The 21,195-nt window shown below is 35.4% G+C and overlaps 1 protein-coding gene across 1 annotated transcript in view; it reads right to left on the bottom strand.

Moving 5' to 3' along the window:
• The window catches only part of LOC125660317 (inositol 1,4,5-trisphosphate receptor type 3-like), a 62,157-nt gene extending 51,588 nt beyond the window's left edge, over positions 1 to 10,569 (bottom strand). The window contains 3 exon segments of the mRNA XM_056150698.1: positions 1,374 to 1,498; positions 3,832 to 3,902; positions 9,011 to 10,569. Coding sequence (XP_056006673.1) covers positions 1,374 to 1,498; positions 3,832 to 3,902; positions 9,011 to 9,093 — 279 coding nt within the window. The 5' untranslated portion in view covers positions 9,094 to 10,569.
• Positions 10,570 to 21,195: the final 10,626 nt, after the last annotated feature.

The raw sequence follows: 21,195 nt of genomic DNA, 5'->3' as shown, positions 1-21,195 counted from the left end.
ATCAATCATTATGTTACTTAGATATTTTTTGATCAATAACAATAGATTATTTTGAGAAAAGTAATCATGATTATTTAGGATTACCTTTTGATTACTTCCTATTTAAAATGATGACAACAACAAATTGTGTAATTAAGAACGATGGAATGGATTTTGCTACAAAGACAAGTATACCCACACAATACAGGGTAACCATTAAAGATTTTCAAGATCTCATTTATGCATGCCAGAAGTAATCATGGGTAATCATGATTGTTGGATATCTGATCTGTAATCGATTAAATTACGGTTACATGTATTTACTGAATCGATTTAAAATCGTCATTCTAAATATTAGACAAGAGTTACCCCTTCTTTATGTACATGTTCAGATAAGACATAAGGAAAAAAACTGACTTGCCGTTGAATTCTCTCTAATTTAGTGATGATGACCACGATGATAGCGATGTTATAACATTAAGGAAAGGTGAAAATAAAGAATAATGATAAATCTCATAATTCCTAAAGAATACAAAATTAAGAGTAGTACGAACACGGACCCCTGGACAGACCAGGGGTGGGATCAGATGTTTAATGGAAGTAAGCATCCCCTGTTAACCGGTCACACCCGCTGTGGGCCCTATATATTGATCAGGTAATCAGAGTAATCCGTAGTCAACATTAGTATGTAAAGAACGACTTAACAGTTGGTATGGAATCTGTCAGACAGCATTCGACTCGGTGATAGTTTGTATTTGCAAATTAGATCATTATTATCATTATTAATTAATCTTTTGTCGCAATGATGAGTCATATATCAGTTATATAAATATAGAACTCGATCCATTTAAAAATGAAATTAACCACTTTGAACAATTATAGAGGCATTTTAAAAATGGTGGATCTAAGCTTTTAAAAATACAAGTCCGTGCCAAGATTAACTTCATTAAACTTAGAAATTGCTCTTTTTGGTCATTGATTTAAATCCTAATGCTTTAAACTCGACCTTGAATTAATGTTCTATAAAATGAATCAAAAGGTTAAATTTGGTGGCCGTATGTAGATGGGATAGCATGATAACCCGCACACATTGAGCGACCTCATTATACATCCAGTCACCAACGAAGACGGGAAATTCCGACCAAGTTTTCCAATATTTGCACAGAAAGATGACAAACAACTTTTTGATGCATGTCCCTCATTATGAAAAAGTGAAAATAATGAACAGTGATCAATCTCATAACTCCAATAAATAATATAGAATTAAAATCAGGGCAAACATTATGTAAATTGTTTTCTTTGCAGACTGTTTACAGAAGACGGTTGATACGGGGGGGAGGGGTTATAAAATATTCTTTTCTACTCAAGTATCCACCCCACCCCATCCTTCATACCTTTGCCCTTGACACTGTGTTCCTTAACGATATGTTGTCCGGGTCGTCTGCTAACTTTGCCTGTAACTTCTTCAGCTGTTTGTTCAATTTGTAACGATTTGCAACTTTTAGTTGGAACGAAATCACTGTGAAAATACGGAATTAAACAAAAAAATCAGATAATAATTCAACATCATCTGGGGATCTCTGTAGTCTGGTGCATTCCATTGCCTATAAAAGAATCTCAAAAAATGCATGGAAAATTGTCATTTTTTGTAATCAACGGGAAAGTAAAATATTATTTCAAAGTCATGTTTTGAAGAATGGTTCGTAAGATTAATATGTTATGGGTGACATAAATCCCTGAATTACTAGACCGATTGAGTTTTGATTAGAATTGAACATCCAATAAGCTTACAATAGTTTTACAAAGATTTTTGGATGTGTACAAACAACCCAGTGTTCAGTACCGCTAGATTACTCGGTCCATTAGATATACAATACCATCTACATACTGACCGCTATCTAAGATTACTCGGTCCATTAGATATACAATATCATCTACATATTGACCATTCGCTTAAAAATAAAAATAGTCCCCGCATTAAGCTGTGGGATAACAACCCCGGTATTGAAACTGGAAGACATAAGGGAAAAAAGGAAGTGGTTGTGTACAACAAATGATACATTTAAAATCCAGTATCTGTGAGAATTTTTTCATTAAAAAAATATTGGTGTAGCCTATGGAAATTGGTACAACTGAAAAGTGTTTAAAATGCGATATATTCATCCTCTCTCGGTAAAACAAACTGTCTAAATACAGGTACTAAATGATAATTATATACCTGATCTATCTCTCTCTCTCTCTCTCTCTCTCTCTCTCTCTCTCTCTCTCTCTCTCTCTCTTAGCCCGTAACTCTTGTGACATCTTTCTATACGTGAACAATTTCGAATGGGACATTTTAGATGATCCTCGGCCTCACCGTCAATTTACAATCGTCAAATACTTCAATGGGAACATAGTCTTGCATTGTAGTCCTACTTAAAAACCTTTTAATTCTTTGAACTGGTCTTTGATAAACATTTTAGATTAATCGCATTAAGAAACATGTCGTGTGATATTTCTGATATTACGGAAGCCCACGGGGAATATCTAGAATTTTGTCTGGCTACTTGAAATGGTTATGGACATTTCTACTTAAACACGAGTCTGGGGTATCTTAGCCGTCACTAGTGTCCCATACAGTAATACAGTAATTATTGGCGTGTTGTTCGTGATGACTGATGCAGCAAATGGATTTCGTATGGCCTTGAAAATTGGAGGTCCCATTGCCTTTGTCATAACTTGTCATTTCTGTCTCTAGCTTCCAGCTTTTAAATGTTGCTCTCGATGACCTTACCTAGCCCCGAAATAACATCAAATAAACGCAGATTTTAAGACAATTCCTTAACATGGCAAGCCAGCAGTGACTGTGTCAGCGCTAGCTCCGAAACAGGTGACCGTTCGGTATTTCTACTAATTATAGACCAATCAAATGATATGTTACATTGCCAACTTGGCACTGTGAGACACTGCTCCCACCAGTGAAACGACCATTTTCTTGAAATCTGAGGGCCACTTACCCAAATTTTTAAATTCTGCAGCATTAAAGACGATTCAATACATTTCAATCCCATACAGGATAGCTATCTTGAAATTTATTTTGTTCATTTTTCCTATCCTACAAATACCAAATATCAATGTTTAACATTGTCGATGAAACAACTAAAATATTGAAGGATATCACAATAAACAATAGACTGGGGAAAAAATCAACTAGGATGTTTAAAACAACAACTCTAAAAGAAACATTTCAAAGTATCACAAATAAATTCTTATTAAGTGCGGAAACCTAAACCACGACTAAGTATATGTCGTTTGTAAAATCATAGATAGTAGGTATCCGGAAATAACGTACTAGTATATGATGTTTCACGATTGTTCCGTTCAGTCTGACTGTGTGACTCCTTCCTGACGGCAAGGTGTAACGGACATTTGACGAACCCTAGTTTTGACCTTCATTTGTTTTAGATAGCTTTGCATCATTGACTATGAATTACATTTATCAGAAAACCGGGTTTTTGTTTGGTTTTCTTTCTTTTTTCGGGGGGGGGGGGGTAAGTTATATCTTTATCTCAGCCTTTTAATGATATTTCTGTTGGTTATTTACCTTGCTGGTCCTGTACATTGGACTCTCTCTATCTCTCTCTCTCTCTCTCTCTCTGAGACATATTTACTGTGTTGGTCCTATACATTGGTTCTCTCTCTCTCTCTGAGACATATTTACCGTGTTGGTCCTGTACATTGGTTCTCTCTCTCTCTCTCTCTCTCTCTCTCTCTCTCTCTCTCTCTCTGAGACATATTTACCGTGTTGGTCCTGTACATTGGTTCTTAATCTCTCTCTCTCTCTCTCTCTCTCTCTCTCTGAGACATATTTACCGTGTTGGTCCTGTACATTAGGCCTCTGCCTGTCTTGACGAGATCCCACAGCCACTTCATTGTGTACGGAGCTAAAAAGAGATTTTTGTATAAAAAGAAACCATCTGTTTAAAAACAAATCGAATTACAACACCATTTACAAATCTTTGGGGAGGGGGGGGGGCTGGAATACATTTCACAATTTTGCTATTTCAGTTTTGACAAACTTTACATCATTTAAAACTGCCGGTATTGTGCATAAAAATACATGTTTGTCCATTCAAAAATCTTCCATTTTAGGCAAATATATCAATAAAATCAGTAAAACAATTTTACAATCCAATTTAAAAGCCATTTAGATGTAAGATGGTTTGTCTATTAACTGAGGTCATACCTCGGTTACAGGAGTAATAATCAAATTTTACAACCCAGGAGTTGAATAAAAGTACAGGTAAATGATTGTGTGTCTAGGTGTATTATTCTTATATACATATAGTATACACATAGTACATACTAATTTGTACAGTTTGGCACTTGACAAATAGGGGACTCAATGAATATTTTATATTTCTAATATCTCGTGTTAGCGCTTCATGAAAAGTATGTCGGTGTGAAGCGTTGAAGTTCATACCCTCATGTACAAGTATTGTCAAACACGAAATCTAGTCTGTAAATTACATTTTATTTTCATACCAGTCGAAGAATTCCAAGTCGTTAACATGGTTGAACTATATTTATCATGAGAGAGAGAGAGAGAGAGAGAGAGAGAGAGAGAGAGAGATTTAATAGTCACCTCTTCAGTGAAACATGAATGTTGGGAGTGCTTTTAATGCTTAACTCTAACTCTCTCTCTCTCTCTCTCTCTCTCTCTCTCTCTCTCTCTCTCTCTCTCTCTCTCACGCACTCATTCTCTCGCTCACACAAACACACACACGATTTCCTTTACCCAATGAGAGGCACCACTCCTATAAATTTCCAACGTTTTTGCCTTTGATATTTTTACAATTTATAAGGATTATCATTTCCTCATGAATGCCAGTTGTAAACAATGCGTGTATGAATCTCGCTGAATATACAGTAGTACATGTATTTTCACGACTTTGGGTCTTCCGATAGAAACGACAGTAGAGTGTCAATACAAGAAATAAATTTCATAAATATACATGAGGTTTTGAACTGCAACATTTACCACAGCATGCTTTTCAAGAAATATGCTTGACATGAAGCATGGGAGTCCATGCCAGCATGTGTTTTCAAAATGAAATTCATTTCTTTAAAAAATATAAGTACTGAAGTATGCATTGAATAAGGTTATATTGGGGTCATTCTCAAAGAAAATCGTCATACTGCACACTCCAATATTTTTAAGTATGTTTTATATGACATTTCTAAAATCCCAGATTTCACAGTTTAAAATCCCATATTTCACAGTTTACTCTCGTAAAGAGCATATGTGTGTGAAACAATCATCTGCTTTCTTAAAACGCATTTTCAGTTTTCAATGTATAAGATAAGTCTGAAATTCTCTCAAAGAATGAAACTGTAAGTGACAGGGCATAAAACTTTGGCTGGAATTTAAAGTTGACAGTATCGCCTGTATAGAACAAGATGGATAGCTTCGAAAAAGGGTTAAATAAGTTTTTGTGTATTGTGTGTACCATTGAGAATTTAGTCCAAAGCGACCTGGATGTTTTGAAACAATAAAATAATAGTTTGGCAATTGAATGGGAAACTGTTGTGCATTGCGAAGGTGTAGAGCGACTTACATTGTGTATGTTTTCAAAATGTGTTGTATGTGCCTCTAATCGGGGTTTAAGATAATACGAGTGAAAATGGGTGCATGAATGAAATCATATGAATATTTAATGTTATTTGATACTTACATAGTTAAAATGCTAAACTACTTCATTGTATGCAATTAATGAGAGAGAAAATATAATTTAGACAGTATTGTACGACATGCCAACTCTTTGAGTTGCTCGGTTTAAATCGTATCTTTTGTGTAGTACAAAAATAATGATATTATCAATCAAGGAATACTAAATACATTTGAAGATATATAAAATGTATGAGGGTAGGTTGGGGGTTGGGGTTGGGGGTGTTTGTTTGGGTTTTTTCCTTAAATAGAAATACACATTATTTTGAAAATATTTTATATTTGCCGACCAAGTTCTGATAATTTGAAATGGCTAATTATCTCGTAATTACTAAGTGAAAATCTCGTAATCATGCCGGGTTAGTTATCTCATAAAAACATTGTAATTACAAGTCTTCTCGGAGAGTTATCATGATGTAGATACCTTACCAATCCGTATCTACCGGGTGTATTCTATGTACGAGGGCTGTTTGATATGTAATGGGTACTGTACGATATCTTAAAAGTATTCGACTTAAATAGCGAAATGAACATTACATCCCTTCAAAGTATTCTCCGCGGTTTGAAATACATAATTTCAAACTCCGAATCCATTTCTGAAATGCGTCACGGTACGCTGATTTAGGTAGACCTCTGAGGCACTGACTGATGGCTGATCCAAGGCCTTGTCGGGACTTGTAACGACGACCAGATAGTTTTAGAAAAAGGAAAAAGTCGCATGGGGCTAGATCTGGAGAGTATGGTGAGTGTGGCAAGACGGTAACCTTCTCCGACTTCAAATATTGCTTCACAAGCTAAGATGTATGTGATGGAGCATTATTGTAATGATTGCGGATATTTGAGGTACGACCATGCGGAGTTCTCAACTAGTCACTTTACATCACGTGATCTTATTTGTGTATAAATACCGAGACTCTGCAATCGTCCGTGTCATTCTGATAGAAGACCCAGGACGAGATAATGTGAAAAGTATTCATGGTAAACAATTCCTCGCTTGTTCTTACAGTTAGAGAGTGAATTTGGAAGGCCATCAGAAGTCTGGCCTGCCACGAAGAGGTTGACCTCCAGTAAAGAGGCTACCATAGTTCGTTTTTGGTGTCGTCCGCATTGGCTGAACAGACCGTCGTCCAGGCCGCTAAACTCATCGTCCGTCCTGAATAAGGCATCCTACAGTGAGTGTAGTGGTTGAAGGGCTACCACATATACTGTCCGTCCTGAATAAGGCGTCCTACAGTTTATGGGGTAATCCGAGGGCGACTGGGCTCTACATTTTGTTAAGTTAGCACTACCAGTTTATCGTTGCTTGCCTCTGATTGATATAGTGATTCACTGTTTAATTATAATTAACCTAGATAAGGTTAGGACATATTTGTATATTTTGGCAGTCCACTAAAATCATACCAATTATTTTAAATTAGTTATTGTTAAATACCCCAAACTCAGGAATTGACCAGGTACGATCCCAGAATTTAATGTAAATACGTTACATTATCATGAAGTAGACGAACATGCCTAAATCCTGACACAGCTAGGTGTCGTTTATGATATTTCTTGAGATTTTTTAGTATAACCTCTCGGTAATACCGACCTTTAATACTTTTGACCTTCGACACCGAATTTGTACGGCTATACCATCACACGAGAAGAATATGCAATAAAGAACCTTCTTTGTGCTTATCGTTCTTTTGGCAACTACAGGCCTTCTACCGTGTTTAGTTAGCCATATTTTGTTTCCAATTTTTCTTATTGGTTCGAAATAGTGAACCCATGTTTCGTCACCAGTAACAATGTTTGCAAATTAACTTTGATTGAATTTGGGAAACATTTTGAGCAATTGTACTCGTACCTGTTTTTGGTCATCTGTCAATATATGCGGTATCCATTTGGCAGAAATCTGTTGTACTTTCAAAATACGCTTCAAAATGAAATGCACCCGCGATAGCGATATGCCAACAGCTTTGGTAATATCACGAATCCTGTATCTGTCATCACTTTCAATTATTTCCCTCACTTTTGAGACATTTGCCTTGCCTGTTACAGTCACAGGTCGGCCAGATTTTACTGCATCTTTGAGGGACTCTGTGCCAGTCAAAAAGTTCTTTCTCCACCTACGAACTGTCTCATAAGATACCTTATCAGACCCATAAACTTCCCCAATTCAGTAAAAATCTGCATTATCGAATGACCGACTTTTGTGCGAACTTTTATATAAGCTCTAATTTCTTCAATATTCTCAACCCGTTTCCCCAACCATTTTTACAACAGTGGTCAACGACTGGCTCTATTGAAATTACTATAAGTTTAAAACTATGTGGAGCTGAAGGCTCGTGTTTATACCGTTGGAAAGGTATTGAATAGAGCTATTCAAGAGTATCATCATCCTCGAAATCGTGCAAAGCATCATCGCGCTGTGGTACAATACACATTACATATCGAACAGCCCTCGTATACGACAAGATGAATGTAGTATATTCGCCATTCGATACAATCTCAGCACGAATTTCACGTGACATTTATAACTGATAAAATGTTTAAAAAAAAAAAAAAATCCCTCAATATATAATTCATCGATACCATACACATATCATTATATTCTTTTTCCTGACAATTTGGGACACCCCCCCCCCCCCCCATATGTCTTTTTTTTAAAAATAGTATTTATGCATAGTAACTTTAATTATATGTGTAAAGCTTTGTTAAGGAAATACAGTCCTCGGATCTTTCATCTTTTGTCAAAATATCTAGCTCTTAAATTTGGAATTAAGCAGAGAACGTGTATCCAAAACAAATAGTGCCCAGTTTGTCTTTTCTTATAGTTCCCATTTTTCCATTTCTCTGTTTTGCTTAGTTTACTATTTATGTAAAATGATACTCTGCATTCACTCAAACTTTCTGCATTAACTCTATATATTGAGACATTATTATCAATTATTATATTAAATTTTTTAATCACATCATTATGTGGACATTTACCTTATACCTTAAAGAAGAAAGATTATATAAGCTCAGAGTGTTGTCTAATCCTTGAGAAGGATTATGTTAAACATAATAAAGTATCGTTTAAATTAATATAGCGCTAAAAACATATCTCTGTACGTCTATGATACAGCACTGTTCATGTATGCCTGTGATACAAAACTGTTTCTAACTAATTTCAAATGCTAATGGGTGCAGTATTTATAGTGTTTTAATCGTGTTATATTCAAGTATCAATTCAATATATCCTACTAAAATGTTTTTAAAAGTATTTTTCTTCACATTGTGAACCAGTATCAATTTAAACATATATTTATCGCAGGTAATATTAGATTCGGCGACCCCTACCTGGACTGTGTTGCGAATATGAACCCCAAACTTTCCGCCGAGTACAAACACACCGTATCTCCCACACTCAAAGTATCATCCATATTTAGGCACTGTTAGTGATCCCCAATTTACATATTCCTCAATCAATTCTCCTCAAGTATAAATAGTTCTGAATTTCACATATTTAAGCACCGTTAGTGGTCCACAATTTACATATTCCTCAACCAATTCTCGTCAATCGGTATAAATAGTTATGAGAAAAACAAAACCTGAATATGAGGGGGGAAATTTAAAGTTCTTCCAAGGTGCACGAAAGCTTATAGTCTTATAATCCCGGGAGATTTGGTCTTGGTTACACGAACAGATCGGGAAATAATATTACTGTGATCGTGCAGACCGTCCGATGCGTATTAAAGTTTAGACTCGTTTTAATTCTACAGAGGACTACAGTTTTAAAAGAAACCCAGCCATTTTAAAGGATCACGATTCAGGGAAAGGGGAGCATTGAACGATTCATGTAATTAGAGACAATGAAATGTCTGTTGTGGATGTACACGTTGGACAACACATTCGGTCATTAGACCGGGATTCATGAACAGTCTCCGAGTTTTCTTAGAATTAGAAAAACAAAACATCTAAAAAAAAAAATCTTTTAGTTAAGAAAAAAACCTGAAGAATGAATTCATAAAAAAAACAATTAAGTGCTGTTCTTAACAAAGTTTTTCTATATTCACTGAATGTAAATTGGATTTTGTTTCAGGATTTAAATGTATACTGATATTAGATTTGTCATTACATGTACATACATCAACAAAATATAATTTCACAACTGAGTATCTCTAAGTTTAACATGTTTCGGTCTTTATCATAATTAATGTTATTATAGCTTTATACATATCTAGATACCAGACTATTTACTAAGAACTTTGCCTTTGAATAATTGTCCTACTGACCAGTAAACAAATCGGTATCAAAATAAAGGCAAATTCCATTTACTGTTGTCAAGCTATGTTAGATTTATCTTATGATTCCTTTCACATTGTTAGAAATATACAGGAAAATTACCTCTGTTCTTTCTCATAATTTTAATTTCTCTGTAATATGATTTTGTAGAAATAGGAAAGGGAGCATTGTCAGTACTTGTCTCCCTAATAATTAATTGAATTGTTTATTTCTTTCCATAATCCTCCCATCATTAAATATACCATGTCTTATCCTCCTCCCATGAATAAAAAGCCTGTAAAACAGTTTGTCGTGTGTTGCCACCTTTGTGACGTTTAATAATTTGTTGGAAATCTTCAAAAGTATTATTATTAACAATGTCATACAATTTCAATCCCTGAGAAATAAACCAATTTTGTAAAGGGGGATAATCCAAATTTCCAGTAATCAAAGCTTAGAAAAATCATGAAAATGGGTCTGAAAACGCCACTGACTTGACCGAAATAGGGAAATAAAGATATATTTCATGTAGGTCTTACTACATAGAGATTCTATCTGTACTCAGACATGAGTTTCTGTAGACGGGTGTCTATATACCTTACTCCTGGATCATTACAGTCGCCATTATGTGCGGAAGTAGTAGCTTCCTGCGCCGTCACATCCTTCATCATGTCGAGGAGGGGCAGTTTCAGGGTCCTTGCAAATATCATGTAAAATAACAAGCCAAACTAACTTGTCTTTTCCAGAGATAAACGGGTTTCACTGTAAAACACATGGAAACGCTGCCCTAAATAAAAAGACAAGAAAAGAAACTGTAAAATCATTAAAGATCCCCAAAGTATTTCTCATACTTGATTTAAAATAACACATTTCATGCATGCATAGCCACAATTACAGGTGTGATACCGTATGAGTGATGCTAAAACGTAGAACGAAAATAGATACATGGAATTATGGGTAGTGAGAGCCGGGCCGTGTCACCTTCGTAACCCGATCCTTTTAATTGTTTTCGCTAAGAGGTCATTGCTTCTATCGAAACTTGCAAAATATATTCTCATTGATACATTTAGTCTTCTGTACAAAATTCAGCACACAATATCTCTTACATGTACGAATGTTAGTTGGTAAAATGGATAGCGAGACCAAAACACAATGTTGTATATATTCCGTGAATTCTTCATCTGTACTAAGTGTTGCTGGAAATCTTGTATTTTCTCAATTCATAGAGAGTCGAATTTGATACTCAATGCATTATTTCAAAAAATCAAATGCCTTCTAATTTTTTCCAAACCCGGACAAAAAGGAAACCGGATACGGTTGATCCTGGGCGGCGTTATCTATTCCGTTATCATTACATTACATTACATGTACATGTAACGCGTATTCGAATTCATAAATTCAGCAGCCACATGCTGTAGATCGCTATTGTTTATGATTTTTCTTTTCATCTTACTTTCATTTAGATCTAGTCGCATTTCCACCATTTCTCGTATTAAAACCAAAGACAGAAGACACACCTCTGTGTTCAGGTTATACGAGATGAGTCTGAAGAGCCTGAATAGCTTACCTGGTTAGCATGGATAACTCGACAGACTGTACAAAGTCAGAATGAAACTCAGATAACCCCCAAAGAGTGAACGCTCTGCCGGACCATCAGAGGAACACCAAACATGGAGACAGGGGATACCCTCATTACTCTTTTCCCTCTCAGCCACATCAATTTTTATGCCATGGCTGTCACTGAAGTTCGAATACTAGTAGTTCTGAAAAATGACAACAGTAGTTCTGCAGAACTACAAGAGGAAGATGTGTGCCAAGCGTGGTGACTGGGGATGTAGTCGTTATTGAGGAGTTGATTTTGTCTTAGCCAATATCAAAAGCCTTGACAGTCATATTGAAATTCGGAACTCTCCAAAGAGATCAGTAAGGACATCTCTATACATAGTCGAATACTAAACGATATAGACAACCAATCTCAATATTAATTAATAAGGAGGGGGATTAACGATAGGCAGCCAATCTGAACATTAATTAACTAGGAGGGGGATTTGAATCTAGAATAGTAATATACAGTCAGTTCGGAGAAGATTTTAAATTGATAATGAAATTATTTATAGACGGACGATGAACTCCAAATGATACAATAGCTGTAACTGATGCTGTCATTTAACCAGGTAAGCTAAAAACCCTTCAAAACCTTTGATGATGTGCTACAGATAAAACACAAGTCCCATTGCTTTTTCTATGATACTGTAATGAAGAGAGAAGAGAAAATGAAAAGAAAGTCCCTTGGTCTTAACAGCCACCGGAGCATAATACAACAGCCCGAATCAATGGACAACTCAATCAAGTATGGTGTTAATTACTTTTAAAAATTGAAAACAACTTGTCCTTAGATTCGGTTTCTGCAATTTTCAGAAGTAAATTAACTGTAAAAACAAATCATGTACTTGTATTATATTTTCAAAATTACCTCAAATATGACATGATTGTCGCTCTACTCATCAAATTCTATCAACGTCACAACCATACCATTCGACATGGAGATTCTATGTCGAATTGAAGCTGAAACAATTCTGCATGGAGTTTTTTTATTGCCCAAATGTTTGTCCATTACGGTACCTTTTTTTAAAAAAAAAAAAATGGATATTTGAAAAATGTAGAAAAAGACTAAACTTCGATGCAATTGCAGTAATGCTGGGTTTTCCTAGAGAAGATGAAGCCATCAATCTAATAATATTGCTTGTCAAAATGTATATATTCCAAAAGTAAAATGAAAAAGTACTATTTCAGAATGTAGTCAGGTACTTGAAAACATATAAATTTGAAGAAAAAATGTATAAAACAAAGAACAAAGCTGATGTGTTAAAAACAAGATGGTTGAACTGGAAATGTTTATTTAAAGAAACATGTACAGAGTGTATGTAATAATCTATCAATAGTTTGTTGCCATATCTTCCAGCCATGATGTGCATGTGTGTATGTGAGTGATTGTGTGTTTGTCTGTCTGCAACTGAAATAAAAATAAAAATATCTTTAAACTAGTTCTAATTGTAACGGGGACCGTTATATATGTTCCCCAAAACTCCTCCAATTAAAAACTGATGTCATTGTAAACTTATAGCAAAAATTCATTTTATTTTAGCCTTTAATTACACGTTGTACGTTTAATATGGTCATTTCAGTACCAAGAAATGAAACAAAGTAATGCACGTGCATACACGCGCACGCGTGTATGATTCTGCACTTTTGTTGATGTCATTCAACAGGCATTTGTATCATATACCCACAGTATGAATTTCATAACGTTCCCATCAAAGATAAGGAAGTTATAGTGATTTTAAAATCGTCCAATCAGAATTCAGAACACGTGCATGCACGTGCTGAGCAGAAGTTCTAATCAGGAGCAATTTGGAAGGAATACACACCTAGAACCTAAAAATCAAAAGAATTTGATTAAAAACAAAAACGTTACCGTCCTTTAAAAAATTAAGTTTTGAAAGACGATGCACGCGCATGCGCGTGTGCGTTGGCATTTTTCATTACACCAATATATAGATATTCATATTATCTACCTATGCTGTGAATATCAACTCATTCGCTTCATTCATAAGAGAGTTACAGACGTGTTAGTATTATCCAATCAAAATGAAGCGCACGTGCATGCGCGTGCAGATTGGTAATTTTCACCATGCAGATCAGTTAAGGATGTCAATACCTACCTATGATACGAATATCAAACCATTTCGATGAACAACAAAGAAGTTAGACTGATTACAAAGTTAGTATATGAAATTTTGTGATGCGCATACACGCGCGTGCAGACAAAATGAATATCATTTTTCACATCTACAAATGATATACTATCATCCTACCAAGGTTTCATATCGATCCCGTGTGAATTTCGATTTCGTAAATTTTGTACCAAAATTGCAATGCACGTGCGCGCGCGTGCATGCGCGTGCGCGCGCGTGCATGCGCGTGCGAAAAAAATGACTATCGTTCTGTACATCTACAAACGCTATATTATCATCCTGGAAAGTTTCATATTGATCCCTTTTGTACTTTCTGAGAACACTCCCGGACAAAAAAGTCCGGAGAAAAATAAGAAGAAGAAGAATAACTAGACACGATCTCGTTGCGAGCAACGAGTAGGTCTTCCGTCCGATTTGTTGATGCACTCGGAGTTAAAAAAAAAAAAAAAGACAAATGAGTCCCAATTTAGTTTCCGACTTTAAGACACTTTAGATATAATCAATTTTTCATATCATAAGCTTCTGAAGGAAAGTTGCGGTGAAATTCGTTTGAAATTCGACTCTCCAGGCGAACCATAAGGCCCGCGGGCCTATTTCTTGATGTCATTTGTTAGCCCTCTATAGACTCAACAACTTTAGTTCTATATGTCTTTACAAAATATTTACCTGTAAAAAGTTATTGAGATCGACCGATATCGACAAAAAATCGACTCTACAGGCGAGCCATTAGGACCATAGGCCTATTTCTTGATATCAATCGATAGATCTCGATAAACTGAACAACTTTTGTTCAATATGTCCTTACAAAATATTTACCAGTTACAAGTTTTTGAAATCGACTGATATCGACAAAAATCGACTCTACAGGCGAGCCATGAGGCCCACAGACCCATTTTTTGATATTGATCGATAGGTTATGACACATTGAACAACTTTTGTTCAATAATGCTTTTCAAAAAATATGTCGTTTTAAAGATATGAGGCGTCAAATATTTACGATTTTGGCCCTTAAAATCTCTAATTACGTAACATATGACCTACTTTTTCATTTGATAAGATCAAGCTGGTTGAGATGAACATTTCCGCTTCTACAACTTATTATAAAATATTAATAGTTTCTGAGATATTCTCAAAAACATTTGGACCCTTCTGAACCCCTAATTTAAAGGGCCAGCCCGTTTTGCTTGATATCGTAAGAAAGGCCTTGTCATTTGAAACATTTTTTGCTCAACAAGTATTTAGAAATTCTTTACCGTTCTCGAGTTATCTCTACAAGAAATATTTAGGGGCCAAACTGTAGCTCCCTAACGGGGCCACATAGGGAAAAAACGAAATGTACATATTGTTTAGATTATCATTCTGAACAACTTTTGTTCAATAATGCTTTTCAAAATATTTGTCGTTTTCAAGATATGAGGCATCAATTATTTATGATTTTGGCCCTTAAAATCCCTTATTACGTAACATATGACCTACTTTTTGATTTGATAAGAACAAGCTCGTTTAGATGAACATTTTCGCTTCAATGACTTATTACAAAATATTAATAGTTTCTGAGATATTCTCATAAACCTTTGGACCCTTCTGGGCCCCTAATTTAAAAGGTCAGCCCCTTTTGCTTGATATCGTAAGAAAGGTCATGACATTTCAAACATTTTTTGTTCAACAAGTATTTAGAAATTCTTTACCGTTCTCGAGTTATTTCTAGAAGTAATTTTTAGGGGCCAAACTGTAGCTCCCTAACGGGGCCACATAGGGTAAAAACGAAATATGCATATTGTTCAGATCATCATTCTGAACAACTTTTGTTCTTTATTGCTTTTCAAAATATTTGTCGTTTTCGAGATACAAGGGGTAAAACATTTATGGTTTTGGCCCTTAAAATCCCTTATTACGTAACATATGACCTAAATTTTTATATGAATAGATTTGGATTGTTGAGATGAACATTTTTTTGTTCTTTGACTTATACCAAAATATTAACGATTTTTGAGATATTTGATCTAGACTTTGAGCCCTTCTAGATCCCTAATTGAAGGGGCTAGCCCCTAAATCTTGATATTTTGCGAAAAGATCTCGTAAATGTGCACAACTTTTGTTCTACATGTCTTAACAAAATATTTGCAAGAAAAAAGATATTGGAGATCAAAGGTCAAAAATCGCCGAAATCGGCGAAAAATTTTGGCATCCATTTTTTCAGGTCCAGGCGAGTGTTTAGGCAAATCGCCTCCGGTAAAATCGAATCCCCCACAAATCTTCTAAAATGTTTACTCTATCTTGTGTAGAAATTTCAAGACTCTAGCTTCAAAACTAACGGAGGAGATGTGTGGACAACAAGGCCCTTCAAAAAGTCACTAAAAGAGAGATAACTCCTGACCGGAAGTGACGTCAAGCACGAAATTTTGCAAGCAAAGTCTCGTCACCAAAAGACATCTTTCCTGAAAAATTCGTGAAAATCGATCGCGAAATGGCTGAGAAAAACGCGTGTACTACCAAGGAAAATAATAATAACTAGACACGATCTCGTTGCGAGCAACGAGTAGGTCTTCCGTCCGATTTGTTGATGCACTCGGAGTTAAAAAAAGAAAAGAAAAGACAAATGAGTCCCAATTTAGTTTCCGACTTTAAGACACTTTAGATATAATCAATTTTTCATATCATAAGCTTCTGAAGCAAAGTTGCGGTGAAATTCGTTTGAAATTCGACTCTCCAGGCGAGCCATAAGGCCCGCGGGCCTATTTCTTGATGTCATTTGTTAGTCCTCTATAGACTCAACAACTTTAGTTCTATATGTCTTTACAAAATATTTACCTGTAAAAAGTTATTGAGATCGACCGATATCGACAAAAATTCGACTCTACAGGCGAACCATTAGGACCATAGGCCTATTTCTTGATATCAATCGATAGATCTCGATAAACTGAACAACTTTTGTTCAATATGTCCTTACAAAATATTTACCAGTTACAAGTTTTTGAAATTGACTGATATCGACAAAAATCGACTCTACAGGCGAGCCATGAGGCCCACAGACCCATTTTTTGATATTGATCGATAGGTTATGACACATTGAACAACTTTTGTTCAATAATGCTTTTCAAAAAATATGTCGTTTTAAAGATATGAGGCGTCAAATATTTACGATTTTGGCCCTTAAAATCTCTAATTACGTAACATATGACCTACTTTTTCATTTGATAAGATCAAGCTGGTTGAGATGAACATTTCCGCTTCTACAACTTATTATAAAATATTAATAGTTTCTGAGATATTCTCAAAAACATTTGGACCCTTCTGAACCCCTAATTTAAAGGGCCAGCCCGTTTTGCTTGATATCGTAAGAAAGGCCTTGTCATTTGAAACATTTTTTGCTCAACAAGTATTTAGAAATTCTTTACCGTTCTCGAGTTATCTCTACAAGAAATATTTAGGGGCCAAACTGTAGCTCCCTAACGGGGCCACATAGGGAAAAAACGAAATGTACATATTGTTTAGATTATCATTCTGAACAACTTTTGTTCAATAATGCTTTTCAAAATATTTGTCGTTTTCAAGATATGAGGCGTCAATTATTTATGATTTTGGCCCTTAAAATCCCTTATTACGTAACATATGACCTACTTTTTGATTTGATAAGAACAAGCTCGTTTAGATGAACATTTCCGCTTCAATGACTTATTACAAAATATTAATAGTTTCTGAGATATTCTCATAAACCTTTGGACCCTTCTGGGCCCCTAATTTAAAGGGTCAGCCCCTTTTGCTTGATATCGTAAGAAAGGTCATGACATTTCAAACATTTTTTGTTCAACAAGTATTTAGAAATTCTTTACCGTTCTCGAGTTATTTCTAGAAGTAATTTTTAGGGGCCAAACTGTAGCTCCCTAACGGGGCCACATAGGGTAAAAACGAAATATGCATATTGTTCAGATCATCATTCTGAACAACTTTTGTTCTTTATTGCTTTTCAAAATATTTGTCGTTTTCGAGATACAAGGGGTAAAAAATTTATGGTTTTGGCCCTTAAAATCCCTTATTACATAACATATGACCTAAATTTTTATATGAATAGATTTGGATTGTTGAGATGAACATTTTTTGTTATTTGACTTATACCAAAATATTAACGATTTTTGAGATATTTGATCTAGACTTTGAGCTCTTCTAGATCCCTAATTGAAGGGGCTAACCCCTAAATCTTGATATTTCCGAAAAGATCTCGTAAATGTGCACAACTTTTGTTCTACATGTCTTAACAAAATATTTGCAAGAAAAAAGATATTGGAGATCAAAGGTCAAAAATCGCCGAAATCGGCGAAAAATTTTGGCATCCATTTTTTCAGGTCCAGGCGAGCGTTTAGGCAAATCGCCTCCGGTAAAATCGAATCCCCCACAAATCTTCTAAAATGTTTACTCTATCTTGTGTAGAAATTTCAAGACTCTAGCTTCAAAACTAACGGAGGAGATGCGTGGACAACAAGGCCCTTCAAAAAGTCACTAAAAGAGAGATAACTCCTGACCGGAAGTGACGTCAAGCACGAAATTTTGCAAGCAAAGTCTCGTCACCAAAAGATATCTTTCCTGAAATTTTCGTGAAAATCGATCGAGAAATGGCTGAGAAAAACGCGTGTACTACCAAGGAAAATAATAATAATAATAATAATAATAATAATAATGAAGAAGAAGAACGCGAACAATAATAGTAAGGTCTTCCGCAGGAGACGGAAGACCTTAATAACTAGACACGATCTCGTTGCGAGCAACGAGTAGGTCTTCCGTCCGATTTGTTGATGCACTCGGAGTTAAAAAAAAAAAAGAAAAAGACAAATGAGTCCCAATTTAGTTTCCGACTTTAAGACACTTTAGATATAATCAATTTTTCATATCATAAGCTTCTGAAGCAAAGTTGCGGTGAAATTCGTTTGAAATTCGACTCTCCAGGCGAGCCATAAGGCCCGCGGGCCTATTTCTTGATGTCATTTGTTAGCCCTCTATAGACTCAACAACTTTAGTTCTATATGTCTTTACAAAATATTTACCTGTAAAAAGTTATTGAGATCGACCGATATCGACAAAAATCCGACTCTACAGGCGAGCCATTAGGACCATAGGCCTATTTCTTGATATCAATCGATAGATCTCGATAAACTGAACAACTTTTGTTCAATATGTCCTTACAAAATATTTACCAGTTACAAGTTTTTGAAATCGACTGATATCGACAAAAATCGACTCTACAGGCGAGCCATGAGGCCCACAGACCCATTTTTTGATATTGATCGATAGGTTATGACACATTGAACAACTTTTGTTCAATAATGCTTTTCAAAAAATATGTCGTTTTAAAGATATGAGGCGTCAAATATTTACGATTTTGGCCCTTAAAATCTCTAATTACGTAACATATGACCTACTTTTTCATTTGATAAGATCAAGCTCGTTGAGATGAACATTTTCGCTTCTACAACTTATTATAAAATATTAATAGTTTCTGAGATATTCTCAAAAACATTTGGACCCTTCTGAACCCCTAATTTAAAGGGCCAGCCCGTTTTGCTTGATATCGTAAGAAAGGCCTTGTCATTTGAAACATTTTTTGCTCAACAAGTATTTAGAAATTCTTTACCGTTCTCGAGTTATCTCTACAAGAAATATTTAGGGGCCAAACTGTAGCTCCCTAACGGGGCCACATAGGGAAAAAACGAAATGTACATATTGTTTAGATTATCATTCTGAACAACTTTTGTTCAATAATGCTTTTCAAAATATTTGTCGTTTTCAAGATATGAGGCATCAATTATTTATGATTTTGGCCCTTAAAATCCCTTATTACGTAACATATGACCTACTTTTTGATTTGATAAGAACAAGCTCGTTTAGATGAACATTTTCGCTTCAATGACTTATTACAAAATATTAATAGTTTCTGAGATATTCTCATAAACCTTTGGACCCTTCTGGGCCCCTAATTTAAAAGGTCAGCCCCTTTTGCTTGATATCGTAAGAAAGGTCATGACATTTCAAACATTTTTTGTTCAACAAGTATTTAGAAATTCTTTACCGTTCTCGAGTTATTTCTGGAAGTAATTTTTAGGGGCCAAACTGTAGCTCCCTAACGGGGCCACATAGGGTAAAAACGAAATATGCATATTGTTCAGATCATCATTCTGAACAACTTTTGTTCTTTATTGCTTTTCAAAATATTTGTCGTTTTCGAGATACAAGGGGTAAAACATTTATGGTTTTGGCCCTTAAAATCCCTTATTACGTAACATATGACCTAAATTTTTATATGAATAGATTTGGATTGTTGAGATGAACATTTTTTGTTCTTTGACTTATACCAAAATATTAACGATTTTTGAGATATTTGATCTAGACTTTGAGCCCTTCTAGATCCCTAATTGAAGGGGCTAGCCCCTAAATCTTGATATTTTGCGAAAAGATCTCGTAAATGTGCACAACTTTTGTTCTACATGTCTTAACAAAATATTTGCAAGAAAAAAGATATTGGAGATCAAAGGTCAAAAATCGCCGAAATCGGCGAAAAATTTTGGCATCCAATTTTTCAGGTCCAGGCGAGCGTTTAGGCAAATCGCCTCCGGTAAAATCGAATCCCCCACAAATCTTCTAAAATGTTTACTCTATCTTGTGTAGAAATTTCAAGACTCTAGCTTCAAAACTAACGGAGGAGATGCGTGGACAACAAGGCCCTTCAAAAAGTCACTAAAAGAGAGATAACTCCTGACCGGAAGTGACGTCAAGCACGAAATTTTGCAAGCAAAGTCTCGTCACCAAAAGACATCTTTCCTGAAAATTTCGTGAAAATCGATCGCGAAATGGCTGAGAAAAACGCGTGTACTACCAAGGAAAATAATAATAATAATAATAATGAAGAAGAAGAACGCGAACAATAATAGTAAGGTCTTCCGCAGGAGACGGAAGACCTTAATAATGAAGAAGAAGAACGCGAACAATAATAGTAAGGTCTTCCGCAGGAGACGGAAGACCTTAATGAAGAAGAAGAACGCGAACAATAATAGTAAGGTCTTCCGCAGGAGACGGAAGACCTTAATAAGAAACAGAGTAAAAACAATATGTTCCCAAACTTTGTTTGGGGAACATAAAAATACCTCTGCTTGAAACCCTGACAGGGGGGGGGGGGGGGGGTGTCACAATTTCAGTAAAAGGATATATGCTCCTCATATCCTGCGTTTATTTATTAACGAAAAGTGAAACATCATTAATGATAATTAACGAATAGTGCTTCTCTCTATGTTGTATCTTTCAATAAATACTGACAAAGCTTATGAATAGTTTTAAAGTTATGTACACTAAAGAGTTGTCCGAATTTGGAAAAGGAAGGTTTCTTTTATAGTAATAAGATTTGATATATTTTTCACATAGATCAAGAAATGATGGGCATATCAAAACGAAATGAAACTCGTCTTTGGTTTCCTGCAAGTTACAAAATGAACATTTCTTCGATCATTGTACAACAGTATT

The sequence above is a fragment of the Ostrea edulis genome, chromosome 9 (assembly GCF_947568905.1).
Source record: "Ostrea edulis chromosome 9, xbOstEdul1.1, whole genome shotgun sequence".
Taxonomy (NCBI): domain Eukaryota; kingdom Metazoa; phylum Mollusca; class Bivalvia; order Ostreida; family Ostreidae; genus Ostrea; species Ostrea edulis.
The sequence above is the reverse complement of the archived record's forward strand: the minus strand, read 5'-3'. Positions and strand labels throughout refer to the sequence as shown.